Source organism: Crocodylus siamensis, chromosome 4 (assembly GCF_052110815.1).
Source record: "Crocodylus siamensis isolate JL-2025a chromosome 4, ASM5211081v1, whole genome shotgun sequence".
Taxonomy (NCBI): Eukaryota; Metazoa; Chordata; order Crocodylia; family Crocodylidae; genus Crocodylus; species Crocodylus siamensis.
Window position 1 is genome coordinate 98,079,812 of NC_143398.1, and position 16,375 is coordinate 98,096,186.

A 16,375-nucleotide genomic window follows, 5' to 3' on the forward strand; every position below is an offset into this window, starting at 1 on the left:
ACCTATTTGCCTTTGGGCTGCCTGTCCCCTCCTCAGTCTGCCATGTGCCCCACACAGAGGCTGCATATGCCATAGGGTGGCCACCCTTGATGTAGGTCCAGGTCAGTGGCATAGACTTAAGGGGAAAATTGTGAATACTCAACTTCCATGCCAGAGCACTCAGTATTATTTCAGTCTGTGAGCGGCATGACTTTTTATGCTGTGGTCAGTGCCAGACACGGTGTGCCAGAACTGCATTTACCTTTTGAACATGCATGCAAATACACATGGCATTTTTTTTTCAGCACTAAGAAGCTCTGCAGTTTTGCCACGGGAACAAACCTATTGGTGACTCCTCTGTTTATCTCCCCTTTTCTCCTGACTGCTGCTTTTCTCAACAACACATTCATAGCCTGGAGCACTAATGTGGAGCTCAAAGTGCCCCTCTCCCTCTTACTCCCTTTGCAGGAAATAGGAGGCTTTCCCTTGGGTGACTTGCATTGAAACCAATCCTGTCTCCCCTACAGGGACTCATGGTTATCTGAGTCTTTAGCTGTGGGTGGCTGCAAGCTCCCTTTTCCTTCCTCTTCCATTTGTGTGTCAGGTCTGATCTCTTCAACGTCATCTCTAAGAGACTCAAAGCTCTGGCCCGGAGTGGTTTTCCAGAAGTACAGTGCAAAGGGAGAAATTGGGTAGACAGCAGTGCAGTGGGGGGAAGAAATGAAAGTGATGATGGGGAAGGAGTGAAGAAATCCCTTCAGGATTGAATAGCAGCCTAGAGATCAGCTCTATCCTGGGGCATGGAGCATTAGTTAATGTTTTTATGCAGTTGGGAATAGAGGTGGAAGTGATCCCAGTGATGTTATGTCTTGTGGGACGCATGCACGCACCCCCCCCTCCCCAGTCTGCTGTCATTCGTGAAAGTGAAAGGAATATAATAGAATCAAAGAAGTAGGGGCGGAAGGGACCTTCTAGATCTTCAAGTCTGACCCCTTGCCAGGGCAGGAGAAAAAAAAAATCTGGGCTCAAATGATCCCAGCCAGGTAGGCATCAAGCCTCCTCTTAAAGACCCCTAGGGTAGGAGCCAGCACCACTTCCCTTGGAAGCTGGTTCCAGATCCTAGCTGTCCTGACTATGAAGTAGTTCTTACGGATGTCTAATCTAGTTTCCTGTTGGATTCAACCCTTAGGGGTTAAACATTTGAACTAAAGATCTGGTGGTCTTGGTGCACAGACCACCAAACCTCACTAAAGTATAGGACAAATTAAAATTCTTCCTTGTATAACTGTCCCTAACGTGTGTGGAGGAATACTGGGGCATATCTTGGGAACTTATAACAAGAAACTCTTCAGTGGTTTTAAAAACAGATGATATTTTTTGCACAGAAAAATACTATGACTGACAAGTGTAGACTTCATTGTAATGGACAAAAAATGCTTAATAGCTGACTTGAAAAATAGTAGCCCCCTAAGTTTCAGCTGTCCTGGCTTGATTACTTTTGCTTTGTGTTAAAGAGAATATGGCCTCGGTCAGTAATATTGAAGTTTTATAAGGGTCACTTTTCTCCAAACTTAAAGCAATTTTTGGCATATTTGGCATAGCTGACTAGCAACATACATTTAAACTGAGAAGTATTATTGTTCAAGAACTTCCTACTAATTGGTCAAAAAGCTGTTACATAACTAGAAAAGCTACATTGGACAAAAAAAATTAATAAAATAGAAAAGCCTAAGTATATAAAAATGGAAAAGTAGAAATAATTTGCAATGAATATAGATTCCCAGTTAAAATGTAGATGACTGATAAGGGAAGCTTGAGGGATTGATGAAATATCAGTAGTCAGTAGGGTTCAAAACCAGAATTAATTTGTTAACTGTATTAGAAACAACCAAAAGCTCCTATAGGTCAGGTTATAAGTCTGTTGCTAGATGCAATTAATATAATTATTAATAGTGATGCCAAAGAGACAGAACATGTTCAATAGATATTTCTGTTCTGTATTTGGAAGGAAGCAAGAGGATATATTCATTCAATATGTTGTTTTGGATGGAATAGAAAGTTTACCATCTGTAACAAAGGAAGATGTGAGGCAGCATCTGCTAAATTAAATATTTTTCAAATCAACAAGCCTGGATCACCAATGCTTAAGAATCTCAGAGGAATTAGCTGAGAAGTTCTCTGAACTATTAATGTTAATTTTAACAAGCCTTGGTAAACTGGTGAAATCTGAAAAGATCTGAGGACCTCCGATATAGTGCCAATATTTACAGAGGGGAAAAAAGGGGTGACCTGGAGGATTGGCCTGAATTAGCCTGGTTTTATGGAAGGTAGATCTCATTAAACAAGCCTATTATCCTTTTTGGCAAGACGTTTTTGATACAGCATATTTAGGTTTCTTCAAGGTATTTGACCTATGAGATTTTGATGGAAAACAAACAAACAAATCCTGTGCGTAAGTGTAACCTGGAGGATACACATCAGACGAGTTTAAAAAGTGGTTGTAAATGGGGACACAACAATGATAAGGGCCATTTTTATTGGGCTTTTCAAGAGATCAGTACTTGGCCCATCATCTCTGTTGTACTTCCGTCAACCATTTATATCATAAAGCAAAATGTCTGGTTAAGGCTGTGGACAAAGATCAGTGGATAGGAAGACAGGTTGTTGTTGGAGAAAGATCTCAATCACCTGGTTATTTGGTTACATACCAATAGAATGTGCTAGCTAATACTGTATCTATTCAAATATAAGACTTTTTTTCCTCCCAATCAGTAAGGGGGAAAAAAGCTCCTAGTCTTACATTTGCATACAAAGAAACCTCATAAAATACATTACCTATCATTAAACTACTGCCAAAAGCAGCATGTGCTCAGTGATGGAAGCCAACTATGAAGTTGATTAAATGCAGCCACCACTGAGCATGACTATAAAACACATGGCCCACACTGAGCAAACATACTTATGGAAACCTACCAAAGGTTAGATTAGTGCAGCCATTTTGAGTAAGATATATGGTACTGCCCATTGCTCTCAGCCCCCCCGAGTGCCAGGAGGTAGAGCTGGACCAGGTTGCTCTGTGCCTCATCAGGACTTGTGACAAGAACACTTGGTTCCAGTCATGAGTGGTGGGCTAATTAGCACATGGCTCCTTTGGGGGAGTTTCAGGAATACATGCACATGCTGAGCAGTGCTGAACTATGGGGTCACTATGGCTTGAAATCCTGTTGAATCTGCTGGGGCCCAGCCCAACAAACCGTATGGTAAATCATGAGTGAGCCTTTTATCTTTGGACTAATATCATGCATCATTCTAATATTGTAAAAGCCTTAATCTGTCTGTTCATAACACTTTATTTGTCCTCTGGTTGACTGACTGAAACAGCCAATCAGAGTGAGAATAAGCATTCGGACAGGAGGTGGCAGAGCGCCGCCATGATGGTGGGGACACGGGAATGGAGCAGCAGCAATGGAGCGGACGGAACGGGGGTGGCTGGCCTTGTCCCCCCTGCCCTGCTCCCTGCAGGTGACAGTGATGGAGCAGGGGGGAGCCCCCCCTTCTCCTTGGAGGTGGTGGCAGTGGCAGTGCAGGGGGCAGAGGGGGCAAGGCCACCAGCGCTAGTCTCAGCTCGCCCCTCCCCGCTTCCGTCATCGCCGCCTGCAGGGCCAAAGTGGGTGTGGGGAGGAGCAGGTGTGCTGCGGCAGTGGTGGTGGAGGGAAGGGAGGGGAGGAGTGGGCTCTGGCCCGATGCAGGGCAGGGAGGAGGAGCAGGCCCATCGTGGCGGTGGGTAGGGAGCAGCAGGCCCAGCCTGGCCGGGCTTGAAGTGGCCCGATGCCTGGGGGGAGGACAGGCAGTTGGCTAGCTTATATTATGTACAAGTAAGTACAGAAATGCTGCTTAAAAGCATGTTTATGGAGTACCTGTGCTATAACTTGCAGCCGTTTCAAAAAAAGGTAAAATGCATCGGTTCTGGATGAGCTGTGTCTATGGGTACCCCCAGTAAATTGCCTATTTATAAGCAAATTACTACAGGCATATTTATTTCAAAGTCAGTGTTTTCAAAATTTGCCCCTCTTTTCCATGTGCCCAGGGAGAGCAGGGTCTGATGGTGGGAGAGGGAAGAAGTTGTGGCAGAGAGCAAGGGTCCATCTGATACCCTCTTCCCCCATCCCCAGACTTATTCTCCCTGTTGTAGCAATGGGAAAGGGTCGCATCGAAGACAGACCTCCTATAATTAGATTCAATACTGGAAAAATTATAACAAATTTAGACATTTTCCATATGTAGAAACTATTTGGGGGGGGAGGGAGGGTCATCTTATATTGAAGTAAATATGGTATATCTGGAAGCAAAGAATCCAGGTCACCTCCTCAGGTAGGAGATTCTAACTTTGTAAAGCAGTGGTTCAGAAAATAATTTACCGGTCAGTATAGATTGTCTCCTCAAAATGATCCCTCAGTGCAATGTAGCAAAAAGGGCTAATGTATGATCATAGGATGTAGGCAAAAGAAACTATCATGTTTAAGAAGAGATGTGATCTTTGACAAGAGGGCTCCAAAATGCCGTGTCTAGTTCTGTGTCTGTGTGTCAAAAAGGAGCTGGAAATACATAGGAGAGACCAGAGAGCCAAGAAATGGTCCAGAAGCTGGAAAGACATCTCTGTGAGGAGAGGCTTAAGGAGCTGAACTTATTCAGCTTATCAGAGAGACGGTGGAGAGGTGACTAGAGCACTGTGTATAGGTGCTTACACATGGAAAAGATATCTAATAGCAGGAGACTTCTCAGTCTTGAAAGCAGTCATAACAAGATCTGGTGGCTGAAAACTTAATTTAGGAATTTTTCTTTTATTTCAAGGTTAAATGTATTAAAAATGTGAGTAATTTAAACATTGGAGCAGCCTAGTAGAGAGATGGTGGATGCACTCTATCTATAACCCAATCTTTAAAAAAGATTAGATAGCCCTTCAAAGTATAAACTTTAATCCAGCTTGTAGGAGAAATTCCATAGCTTTCCTATGAAAGGGTTCAGATGGGATGGTTGTGCTTGTTTTTTGTAACCTGAGAATTTGGGAATCTTACCATTTGTTCCCTTTTTGAATGGGTCATGGAAAGAACAGAAACTTCTGCATTGTCCTAAACCTTCTCATGACACCCTACAGTTTTATACTATGGCAGTGGTTACAAACATGTCTCATGTTTCACTGTAGCTCCCTACAGGTCTTGTCCAATAGATTTTGCTGCTGCTTCTCAGTTCCTCCAGAGTTTATTCTGCTCATTCTATTGTATTAAGTTTTCAAAGAATCAGAGAAAATGAGGGTTGGAAGGGACCTCAGGAGGTCATCTAGTCCAACCCCCTGCTCAAAGCAAAACCATCCCCAGCTATATCATCCCAGCAAGGCTTTGTCTTACCAGATCTTAAAAACCTCCAAGCATGGAGAGAGTCCACAACCTCTCTGGTTAACCAGTGTTTTACTACCCTCCTAATAAGAAAATTCTTCCCAATATCTAACCTAAACCTCCCTTGCTGCAACTTGAGACTATTGCTCCTTATTCTGTCATCTGTTACCACTGACAACAGCCTGGCTCCATACTCTTTGGAACCACCCTTCAGGTAGTTGAAGGCTGCTATTGAATCCCCTCTCAGGCTTCTCTTTAGACCAAAGAAGCCCAGTTCCCTCAGCCTCTCCTCATCAGTCATGTGCCTCAGCCCCATCACCATTTTTGTTACCCTCCGTTGGAGTCTTCTCCAATTTGTCCACATCCTTTCTGTATTGGAGGGCCCAAAACTGAAAACAGTATTCCAGATGTGGCCTCATGAGTGCTGAACAGAGGGGAATAATCACTTCCCTTGACCTGCTGGCAACGCTTCTACCAATGCAGCCCAGTATGCCATTAGCCTTTTTTGCAACAAGGGCACACTGTTGGCTCATATTCAACTTCTTGTCCACTGTAACCCCCAGGTCCTTTTCTGCAGAGCTGCTGCCCATCCAGTCAGCCCCCAGCCTGTACCCATGCATGGGATTGTTTCATCCTAAGTGCAGGACTTTGCACTTGTTCTTGCTGAATTTCATGAAATTTCTTTTGGTCGAATCCTCCAATTTGTCTAGGTCACTCTGAATCCTTGCCCTACCCTCCAGCATACCTACTACTGCCCCCAGCTTGGTGTCATCTGCAGACTTGCTGAGGGTGCACTGTATGCCATCTTCCAGGTCATTAGTAAAGGCACTGAACAAAACCAACCTCAGAACCAAACCCTGCAGCACTCCACTTGATACCAGCTGCCAACTAGACCTTGAGCCAGTGATCACCCATTAAGCCCGATGATCCATCCAGATTTCTGTCCACCTTACAGGCCATTCATCTAACCCATGCTTCCTCAGCTTGCTTGCAAGAATGCTGTGGGAGATGATATCAAAAGCCTTGCTAAAGTCTATACATCGCATCCACTGTTTTCCCCTCATCAACTGGGCTAATTATCTCATTACAGAAAGCACTCGTGTTGGTCAGGCATGACTTGCCCTTGGTGAATCCATGCTGATTGTTCCTGATCATCTTTTTCTCTTCTAAGTGCTTAGAAATTGATTCCTTGAGTATCTGATCTATGATTTTTCCTGGGACTGAGGTGAGGCTGACTGGCCTGTTGTTCCCTGGATCCTCCTCCTTCCCTTTTTTTGAATATGAGCGTTATGTTTGCCCTTTTCCAACCATCCGGGACCTCTCCTGATTGCCATGAGTTTTCAAAGATGATCGCCAGTGGCTCTGCAGTCACATCAGCCAATTCCCTCAACACCCTTGGATGCATCCTGTTCAGCCCCATGGACTTTTGTGTATGTCCAGCTTTTCTAAATAGTCCTTAACCTGTTCTTTCACCACTGTTGGCTGCTCATCTCCTCTCCAGACTGTGCTGCCAGGTACAGTAGTCTGGGAGCTGACCTTACCTGTGAAGACTGAGGTATAAAAGGCATTGAGTATTTCAGCCTTTTCTCCATCCTTTGTCACTAGGTTGCCTCCTGCAATCAGTAAGGGACCCTCAATCTCCCATATCTTCCTCTTGTTACTGACCTACTTGTAGAAACCCTTTGTATTCCCCTTCACATCTGTTGCTAGCTGGAACTCCAATTGTGCTCTGGCCTTCCTGACATTTTATCCCTACATGCCCAAGCAATACTCTTATACTCATTCCTGCATGCCCCTGCCCTATGGGGGAGGTGGGAGTGTGTGTATGGAGGGAGGTGTGTGCACGCTGTGGGGGGAGGGGGCTGCCTGGACCCTAGATCCCAGAACCAGCCAGAGGGGAGGGGAGGCAGGGAGGGGTCAGTGGGTGCGTGCACCAGGGCTTGCCGGGGTGGTGCTGTCCACAGTTACCCTCACAGTGCTCTGCATGGGGCCGAGTCTTGACTTCTCCTGCTCAGGGTAGCCCATGCAACACTGTCATCTGCACTTACTGGGTCAGCCCCTGCTTTGCACACATCTTACCAGTGGGGCTGCTCCTAGTGCAGCTGCAGCCATCTGGGTACTGATCAGCTTCCTTCACCTCCAGTGGTGGTGGCTCCTCCTACTCTAGGCTGTGCCCCTGCTCCTTTTGCACCACTCCAGTGGAGGAGGAAGTTTCAGCCGAGTGGCTCGTGCCCCAGAGTGTGAGGCTCCGACTCCAGCTCTGAGCTGCCTTCCACCTGCAAGTGGCTGCTCATTGCACTAAGTGGGCTGAGTGGATGGAAAGCAGCTGGAGCTGGAGCTCCAGCTCTGGGTCAGGAGCTGCCTGGATGAAGCTCTCAGTTGCCTTTCTCCCACTCAGCTGCCTGCACCAGATGGGCAGAGTGGGTGGAAGATACCCAGGAGCTTCAGCCCGAACCCTGCACCCTGGGGCAGGAGCCACCCAGCTAAAGCTTCCCCTCCCCCCCGCCTCAAGTGGTACAACAGTACCAGGAGGAGGAGCTGCTGCTGGATGCAAGGAGAGCTGATCAGCACCTGGTGGCTGCATCCCTACTGGAATCAGGCCCGCCCCCCCCTGAAGGTGTGCATGCTGGCCTGGCCTGGAGCTGGTGGGTCTGGGCAGGAGTGTGGCCTGGCTGCCTCCAGTGGGGCTTGACCCCATGAGGAGCACTGTGGGGACAGCCATGGGCCAGATCCAGTCAATTGGCGGGCATCTCCTGTGGGCTGGATTTAATTAGTTGATGGATCGGATCTGGCCCCCAGGCTGTATTTTGTCCACCCCAGTCTAGGCTGAGAAGTTTCACTTTTTGATTAATTTTGTTCCTGCTTTTGTAACATTTCCCTTGATTTACTTTTGGGTTTTAGCAGGTATTCATCATATATGTGAGGATTTGTGTTTCACCACATAGCATTTAATGCATTCTTAGTGGTACCCTTTAGGTAGCATATTCCTAAATCTAGTGATCCCTGTCACCAGACTCCTCCAGAACCTAACTCTTACTTGGTTGGAGTTTAAAGCGCTTCTCCCTGAAGTTGCAACTCATGGATATTGGATCTGCCTACTTCAAATTTTCTGGAAGCAGGTGCTCTCCTTGAATATAAAAACCTACTCATGCATATCTTGGAGAAAGGAGGTAGGGTGGTAGTAACTCTTTAACTTTTGAGAAAGGGTCTTTTCTTTGCGGACCACCCAGCATGGTGATGAGTTATACCTGTTTGTTATCATATATTCAAGGTGACAGTGCGGTACCACCCTTGATTTGCCAAGTCACATAGGCAGCAGTGGTACATTTTGTTCCTGTTGACTTCTAGTCCATATCAGCTTGTCTTGGGACACTGTCCCAGCCATCTGTTTATGGTAGGCCACCTCTCAATACAAATCAAACTACTTAATATGTTGAGACCCACACTCCATATTTAACAGTTCTGTAACCTTAAGAATTGGGCATCTAGAGAATCTTCTGGGTCACTTTGAACATCTGAGATTCATAATCTCAGTTCACCCCAATATCGAGAGTAGAACAGCCAGAAGTCTTCTCTCCAGAGGACAGCATGTTGACTAAGGATATAGATGGACATAACAACTGGATAAGTATCAAAGGAGAGGAATACAAGGTGTTAAGATACAGCTACATTTGGTACATTGGCTGATTCTGTAGCAATGCAAGTAAAGGGGAACTGCTCCAGTGTTAGGGTTCAAATTTAGGGCAATTTAGCTAATATATCACTACAGGATCATGCAGGCAGGCTGTAGTGTAACAGCTGATGCACTGTCCTGAGCAAATGCTCCCCCTCCTCTTACAGCAGCTAAAATGGATGTTTATGTCAAAACTACTATTCTGCAGACAGCCTTTCTGGGTGTACTGAGCATCTATAATGGAGGGAAAATTTTGTCTTGAATTTCTGAATATGCCTCTGTTCCCACATTCTCAGACATTGGTGTTCAGAAGACATAATAAAAGTTGTGACTGGCAGAAGGACTGGTAGAAACTGCTTTTCATTTCCTTGTATTTTTCACGATAAGAAATAGGGTTTCAAAAGGTTGTGTCCCTCCCTTTTTATGGATGCTATTGGCTACAGTTATAGGAGGCACTGACATTCTTTTGATACACTACATGCCTTTGAGTAGAAAATGTATATTCAATGTTGCATGGACAGCCTACTTCCTTCCAATGGCTGCCCTAATGACTAGACACTTACCACCTAAAATGGTGGTGGCAGTACCTCTGTTCACCATCGTGCTGCTTTTCTTGTTGCACAAAAGTGGTGTGCTTGCTGTTGAATGCAAAGGGATTCGGTGGTAATATTCCTGGGGAAGGCAGTGGTGACTGCCATTTACCTGGCAGCAACATTTAGAGGCTTTTACTTAAGTTGCTGGGAAGATCTGTACACCAAGAGGGGGGTGGAATATTATCTAAGCTGAGATCCTCTTGTGTAGGTGTTTAATGAAGTCCCTAATATAAAAGATGTAGAAAAACCCAGTTACCCAGTAGATTCTGCCAGCTCATGCCAAGCTAATCAAGCTGTTACTCTACTTGTGCTGGTTCTAAGGGAACCTTTATACCTTCCTGTCTGTCTGGCAGCGAGACGGCTTTATTTACTGGCAGATTTCAGACCACTTCAGTTAGGTGGGAATAGTGGTTTTTGTAGAAGGTTTCCTGCCTCTTTGACTTCTAGGACCGCTGTGGCATGTATTCCGTACTGGAAACCTGTGCCACTGTGTTGGGTGGCTTCCTTATTTAGGTCTGATCTATTAAAAGAGTTCCAAATATTGCTAAACAGGATGTTTGCCCTAAGAGAGTTAGCTGAAGATAATTTATTGTCTCTACAGGTGCTAAATGCTTTTAGGGCTACAGTTTGTTAATCCTTTTCATTTCCATCATCCTGTTTCCAAAAGGTATCCTTGTATCCTGTCTAAAGTTCCTGTCTAAAGTTTAGTTTAAAGTTTAGTCTAAAGTTCCTGTCTTCACATCATCGGGGTAGGGAGATGAAATGAGAAACAGACTCTAGCCCACAGCATGCACCACCGCTTATGGGAAAGTGCACAGGCTGCAAACCAGAAGACTCTGTTCCAGCCTCAGCTAGCTGCTGTTCATATTTCTGTGCCCTTTGCAGCCATTTATTATTTACCAAGGCCACATGCTACTATTTCAGGGACAGTAACTTTCACTCATTTTACAAAAAAGACCACTGAGAGCCTGTACAGTCACATCAGCTAGAGCTGGGAATAAACGTTGGGATTCTGATGTAGCCAGTCTCATTCACTTTGTCACGGCCTTTCAAAGGAAACATATTTTATGTTAGCAAATCCACGTGAACTGTGTGGCTCTGTCTCCTGTGTAATCGGTGGAGCACATATAGAAGTTTATGACTGCCATTTGAGCTAATGAATGAGGTCTGGTAGCATGAAAGTAGTAGCAACAGCTTGTACCTTTGTGCCCAAAGATTTGAGGTTCAGTCCCAGTCCCTTGTATTTGGCTAGGCTGTCTGTAACTGCTAAAACAGACGTATGTGCATTCCTAATTTTAAAAAAATGGAGGAAGTTAGTAACAATCCCTAAATTTTGGGCAGGGAGCATTTTCCATTATTAAAACTCTGGTGACATTTTGTTAACTTTTGACATGTCTGTTTGTTTGCAGCGTGGTGTTGATATTTGGTGGGCGGTAGGGGTGAGGAGAGGAAACACTTTCAGGCTAGAGAAGTGCTTTTTTTTCCCCTTTTACATTAAATCCCACTTTCACTGACATCAATTTAAAAAATTCATCACTCTCTCAGCTCTGGTTTTTATTTTTCAGTAAAATGTCAGCAGGTTGCCAAAATAACTAAATACATCTTAGGGCTGGGCTTTCGCTATCATCACAGCAGTGGTGAAAGCCATAATACTAGGAGCTGCCAGAGCAGCTTCAGGATGGAGGGTAGAGCAAGAGAACCAGGCTGGGTTTTTCAGACCTGTTGGAATAAGTGGTCAGTAACCTTTAGGGGACCTTTGTGGGGCAGGAAGTGAGATGGGCTTTTTCCTAACCCCCCCCCCCCATACACTCGCATACTAAATACCAGTAAAGCACCTGGCTTGAGTAATCCATAATCGCGCTTCCCTCAAGCACCACAGGAGTCTCCTCCAACTCCCAAAGAGGAATGTGCAAGAGAGACGGGTAGGCTTCCTTCAGCTAACTCCTAACCTAGACCCAGCCAGTCCCATTGACTTCTCTGGGCACCCTGCTGAGCTGATATTCCTCACAGCCCCCAGATGGGAAAGAGAAAGGCAGATCAGGCTGGGGGACTTTCAACACTTGATGTAGCAGACTACTCTCCCTTTGGGGTAATAGCTTTTCTTCTGCTGCCACCTAACAGCTCACGTGACAGCAGTCTATGCTGTAGTGCTGAAGGGTCGAGGTTTCAACTCTGCTGATGGTACACCATTGAGACCTGTTACAATTGCACCAAATGCTCTCTGATTTTACCTTTTTTCCTTCTTTAGAAAACTTGGGGAAATGATATTTACAAATGATATCTTCAAAGGAAGTTGTTTAGGTTGTAAAATCAGGGAGGCCAAATTCGGACATTGCAGGTTTACGGTTAGTTTGATACCCCAGCTTAGAATTTCAAAACACGTGGATCGCAGGTTGGATCTGGAATGGATGTGCAGTCCATCTGGCTCAGCAGGCTACTGGAAGTTGGGGGTGGAGTCTGCCACAGAATCGGGGGCTCTGGGGCCTCTGTTGGACATGGTCTTCAGCAGCAGGCAGGCAAGCAAGGACTGTGACTGCTTGGTGTGATGCTGCTTGTGCACATCCACCATTGTAAGCTGCTGCAGTGACCACCACTGCAGTTGCTCCTCCCTACCCTGGGTGGAATCCAGTTTGGAGCCCCAAGTGAGTTTAACATCTCTGTCTGAATCCTTCCCCTTTACACGCATGCATTATGATAGTCTTTAACTACATGACCAGATCCCCCTGACCCAGATGTGTGAGCCCAGTTGATTTAAGGTTGTGTAGGAAATGCCCATTTTACTCACTGTCAAACATCTGAAAGTTAGGTACTGCAACCTAGACAACGTTCTTTTAACCCTGGGGGTCTGCTTGATCCCCAGGCCAGTTCATGTTGTTATGTATAAGCTATTTAACTGCAGACCTTTATTGCTAGTGACAGATTTTTCTGTGTATTTTTGAATTTGGGATCAACCAAACAAAAAATACAAGCTATAGTGTAGTGATTGGTCTTTATTATAGAATGTGGCACAGCTGGATAAAATGGCATACATGTGAACCCCTAGTTATACATAGGTTAATATGTGGAACTTCTCACTGAGGAGCCTTATTATATGTCATCTTTTAATACTGCCACAGTTTGACCTCATTCCATCATCTGGGAAACTCATCACCCATTTGATCTATGGGACAGAGACGTGGCCCTTGCCCCACCAGTAGGGCAGGGGTAGATCACTCACATAGCAATACCAGTGGCTGCCAGCCAGCCCCAAGAAGCTAAATATAGTGGGCTGGGTTTGTTGCCCACATGAAAGGCCTGTTCAGCAAGTTCAACTCTTTCTTGGGGTGAAAAGGCAGTTTATGATTAGTGGTATGTGATAGTGGCCTTAGCCATACAGGGTGGAGTGGGGCAAAGATAGCATGACATAGTTGTTTGGTTTTTTTTACCATAAGTTTCACTGTGTGTTCTGTTTCAAGATGATTCTTTTGGGAAAGAAACTGGTAATTTTGAAAGCTTTGAAGATGGCATTTTTCAAGAGCCAAACAGTTTCCGTGATAATAGGACTAACCATTTTCTTTGCAGTAACTAGCACGTATGTTGTACCCAACTACATTAACAAGAAAAAAGACTCCTTTACAGAGGCATCCACACCTCATGCGAAGACATCAACAAGAAATAATATTTCAGTTATGATCTTCTTAGCAACGGTCAAGCTTAAGCTGCCCTATAGGATTGGAGGAAGAAGTGGTGCCAAGGGTGATGCAGAAAATATTGTGCATATATTGGCTTCATTCAAACTTGGTCTTACCATCAGATATTAGCAAACTGATCATCTGCAACACAAGTAGAAGAGAAGAAACTGTCCATATGCAGTGCAGCCGTGGTCCCTTCTACAGATGTTGTCAATAGATAGATGAAGAAAAGAATGTGTTTTTATACCAGTTTTACAGATGCAGGGGACAGAGGCTCAGAGGGAACAAGGCCAGAATTGTCAGATGTATCTATTACGATTTTATATAAAAGTTGAGGCATGTTAAGCTTGATTTCTTGGAGTACTTAACATTTTTATACCACTTGATATGTTGAAAGCTGATCTCTGATCCCTTTTACTTCCTCTTGTGAGTTCTTAGCACCTCTGTAAATGTGGCTGCAGATTTTTCAAGTTAAGGATCCAGAAAGTGAGCATTATACAGTTAGCACAGTCAGCATGGATTCACCAACCTGCTTGCCTTCCATGGTGAGATGACTGGCTCTGTGGATGTGGGGAGGCCAGTGGATGTGGTATACCTTGATTTTAGCAAGGCTTTTGTTTTGGTCTTCCACAACATTCCTGCAGGTCAGCTAAGGAAGTACAGGCTGGATGAATGGACTGTAAGGTGGATAGAAAACTGGCTTATGCATCGGACTCAGGGAGTAGTAATCAATGGCTCAAAGTCTAGTTGGCAGCTGGTATCAAGTGGAGTGCCCCAGGGGTTGGTCCTGGGGCTGGTTTTGTTCAGTGTCTTCATCAATGACCTGGAAGATGGCATACAGTGCACCCTTAGCAAGTTTGTGGATGACCCCAAGCTGGGGGTAGTAGTAGATATGCTGGAGGGTAAGGCTAAGATTCAGAGTGACCTAGACAAATTGGAGGTTTAGGCCAAAAGAAATTGCATGAGGTTCAACAAGGTGCAAAGTCCTCCACTTAGTATGGAACAATCCCATGCATGAGTACAGGCTGGGGGCTGACTGGCTGGGCAGCAGCTCTGCAGAAAGGGACTTGGGGATTGCAGTGGACAATAAGCTGAATATGAGCCAACAGTGTGCCCTTGTTGCAAAGAAGGCATACTGGGCTGCATTGGTAGGAGCATTGCCATCAGGTCAAGGGAAGTGATTATTTCCCTGTATTCAGCACTGGTGAAGCCACATCTGGAGTACTATGTTCAGTTTTGGGCCCCCACTACAGGAAGGATGTGGACAAATTGGACAGAGTCCAGTGGAGGGCAGTGAAAATGGTTCGGGGGCTGGGACACATGACTTGTGAGGAGAGGCTGAGGGAACTGGGCTTATTTAGTCTGGAGAAGACTGAGGGGGTGTCATAACAGCCTTCAACTACCTGAAGGGAGGTACGAAAGAGGACAGCAACTGTTCTCAGTGGTGGCAGATGACAGAACAAGGAGCAATGGTATTAAATTGCAGCAAGGAAAGTTTAGGTTAGATATAGGGAAGAATTTTCTCACTTAGAAGGTAATAAAACACTAAAACAGGCTATCCAGAGAGGTTATGGAATCTCCATCCTTGGAGACCCAGCTCCTTGGCTGAGATGATGTACTTGGGGATGGTCCTGCTTTGAGCAAGGGGCTGGACTAGATAACCTCCTGACATCCCTTCCAACCTTAATTTTGTATAATTCTATGACTCAGGCTTCTTGAATGTTTGGAGTTCACAATACTGAGGAGATCTGAGACCTGAGGGAAGTTTGTACCTGGTTTATTCAAAGCACGTGCAACCCAAGAGTAGGAATCTTGTATGATTATCCTCTTTAGAAAAGCAGAATTACACTTGATTTTCCCTTTGTGATAGCCCCTTTGAAATGCTACAGCTACATTTGTGAAGTGTTGCTAGTCTGTGAGGAAACAGTCGCATGAAGAATTGTTGAAAAAACAGGCATATGAGAGTGAGGCCCTAAATAGTGTGAGGAAGGAAAATATTCAGCAGAAGGCTATGGTTTTGGTGTCTGAGTGTTTGAAGGTCCCAAACTAAGCATTGGGGTACTTCTGGAGTTCATCACTGAGATTTTGTGCTCTCAGCTGTGACCCAGAGAAGGACCCTCCCCTCCTGCATGTAACAGGGCAGGAGAAATAAAGATATGGGAAGGGGCCGGTCAAAAATAAATCTCTGTCTTCTTGTCTCTGCAGCAATTCGGCAAAATCCTCGATGTAGAGATAATCTTTAATGAGCGTGGCTCCAAGGTAAGTCCTCGCTTTGTACCCAGCTTCTCTTGGTTTGATTGCATAGAGTAAAAGGCAGTTCATTGCCTGGAGAATATACTCTGCGGAGATCAGCAGGAACTGGCATGACTGGCGGGAGGGGACAACTATATCTGGGAGCCTGGCTCTGTTCCCTCTTACTCCAGAATCTGAGCTTGGCCAGTATGTCCAAACACTCGCAATCCTTCCTCTTGAACATGGGATTAGGTTCCCCAATGTTTTGAACAATGTAGGAGTCACTTGGGCTTTCATAGCAGCATTTTTCACTGCATTAGCAATGCGATGCTGTCTGAGGAAGGCAGAGCAAGATGACACTTTGTGTGTTGCACATTAAAAGCTATGCAACATTTTTATTGCATAGGCGAGTGTCTATTTAGGATAAGGAGAATCTCTTGCATGTGAAGGGGAATTTTTTCTTTGTTTTTGGAAACAAAATAGGTGTTTGAGATACTGGCCTTTCATGATGGATTTATCTGATGCTTAAATTAAGCATCTGCAGTTTCCCGTGTGGGCCCCTCCCATTGAACTTCTAATTACACAGCTATTTTAATCGTTAAAATGCATCAGAAGGGAGGTTTTGCTGAGTGTTGATGCTAATTTACCTCTCTGGAGAGCAGGCTTCAAATGCTGCTAGGGTCAAATGCAGTGAGTTTCAGTGATCTTTGTCCTAATTGGCAATTGGTTCTCATCACATAAGCAATATCATCACAATGACAAATTGATGTGATTCTTTCTCTGCCCAGGAGGTCCAGCACTGGAATAGCAGGGAGTTTTGCAGGTCAGGAGCGA

The 16,375-nt window shown here is 45.0% G+C and overlaps 1 protein-coding gene across 16 annotated transcripts in view; it reads left to right on the forward strand.

Annotated features, from left to right (window-relative positions):
• The window catches only part of RBFOX2 (RNA binding fox-1 homolog 2), a 258,241-nt gene that overhangs the window by 199,746 nt on the left and 42,120 nt on the right, over positions 1–16,375 (forward strand). For all 16 annotated transcript variants that reach the window (XR_016441838.1, XM_090043121.1, XM_090043118.1 and 13 more), the window contains one exon: positions 15,515–15,568. Coding sequence is in view for 15 of the 16 variants with exons in the window: in XM_090043121.1 (XP_089899247.1) it covers positions 15,515–15,568 (54 nt within the window). In the remaining variant the exon portion in view is untranslated. The remainder of the gene's footprint in view (positions 1–15,514; positions 15,569–16,375) is intronic.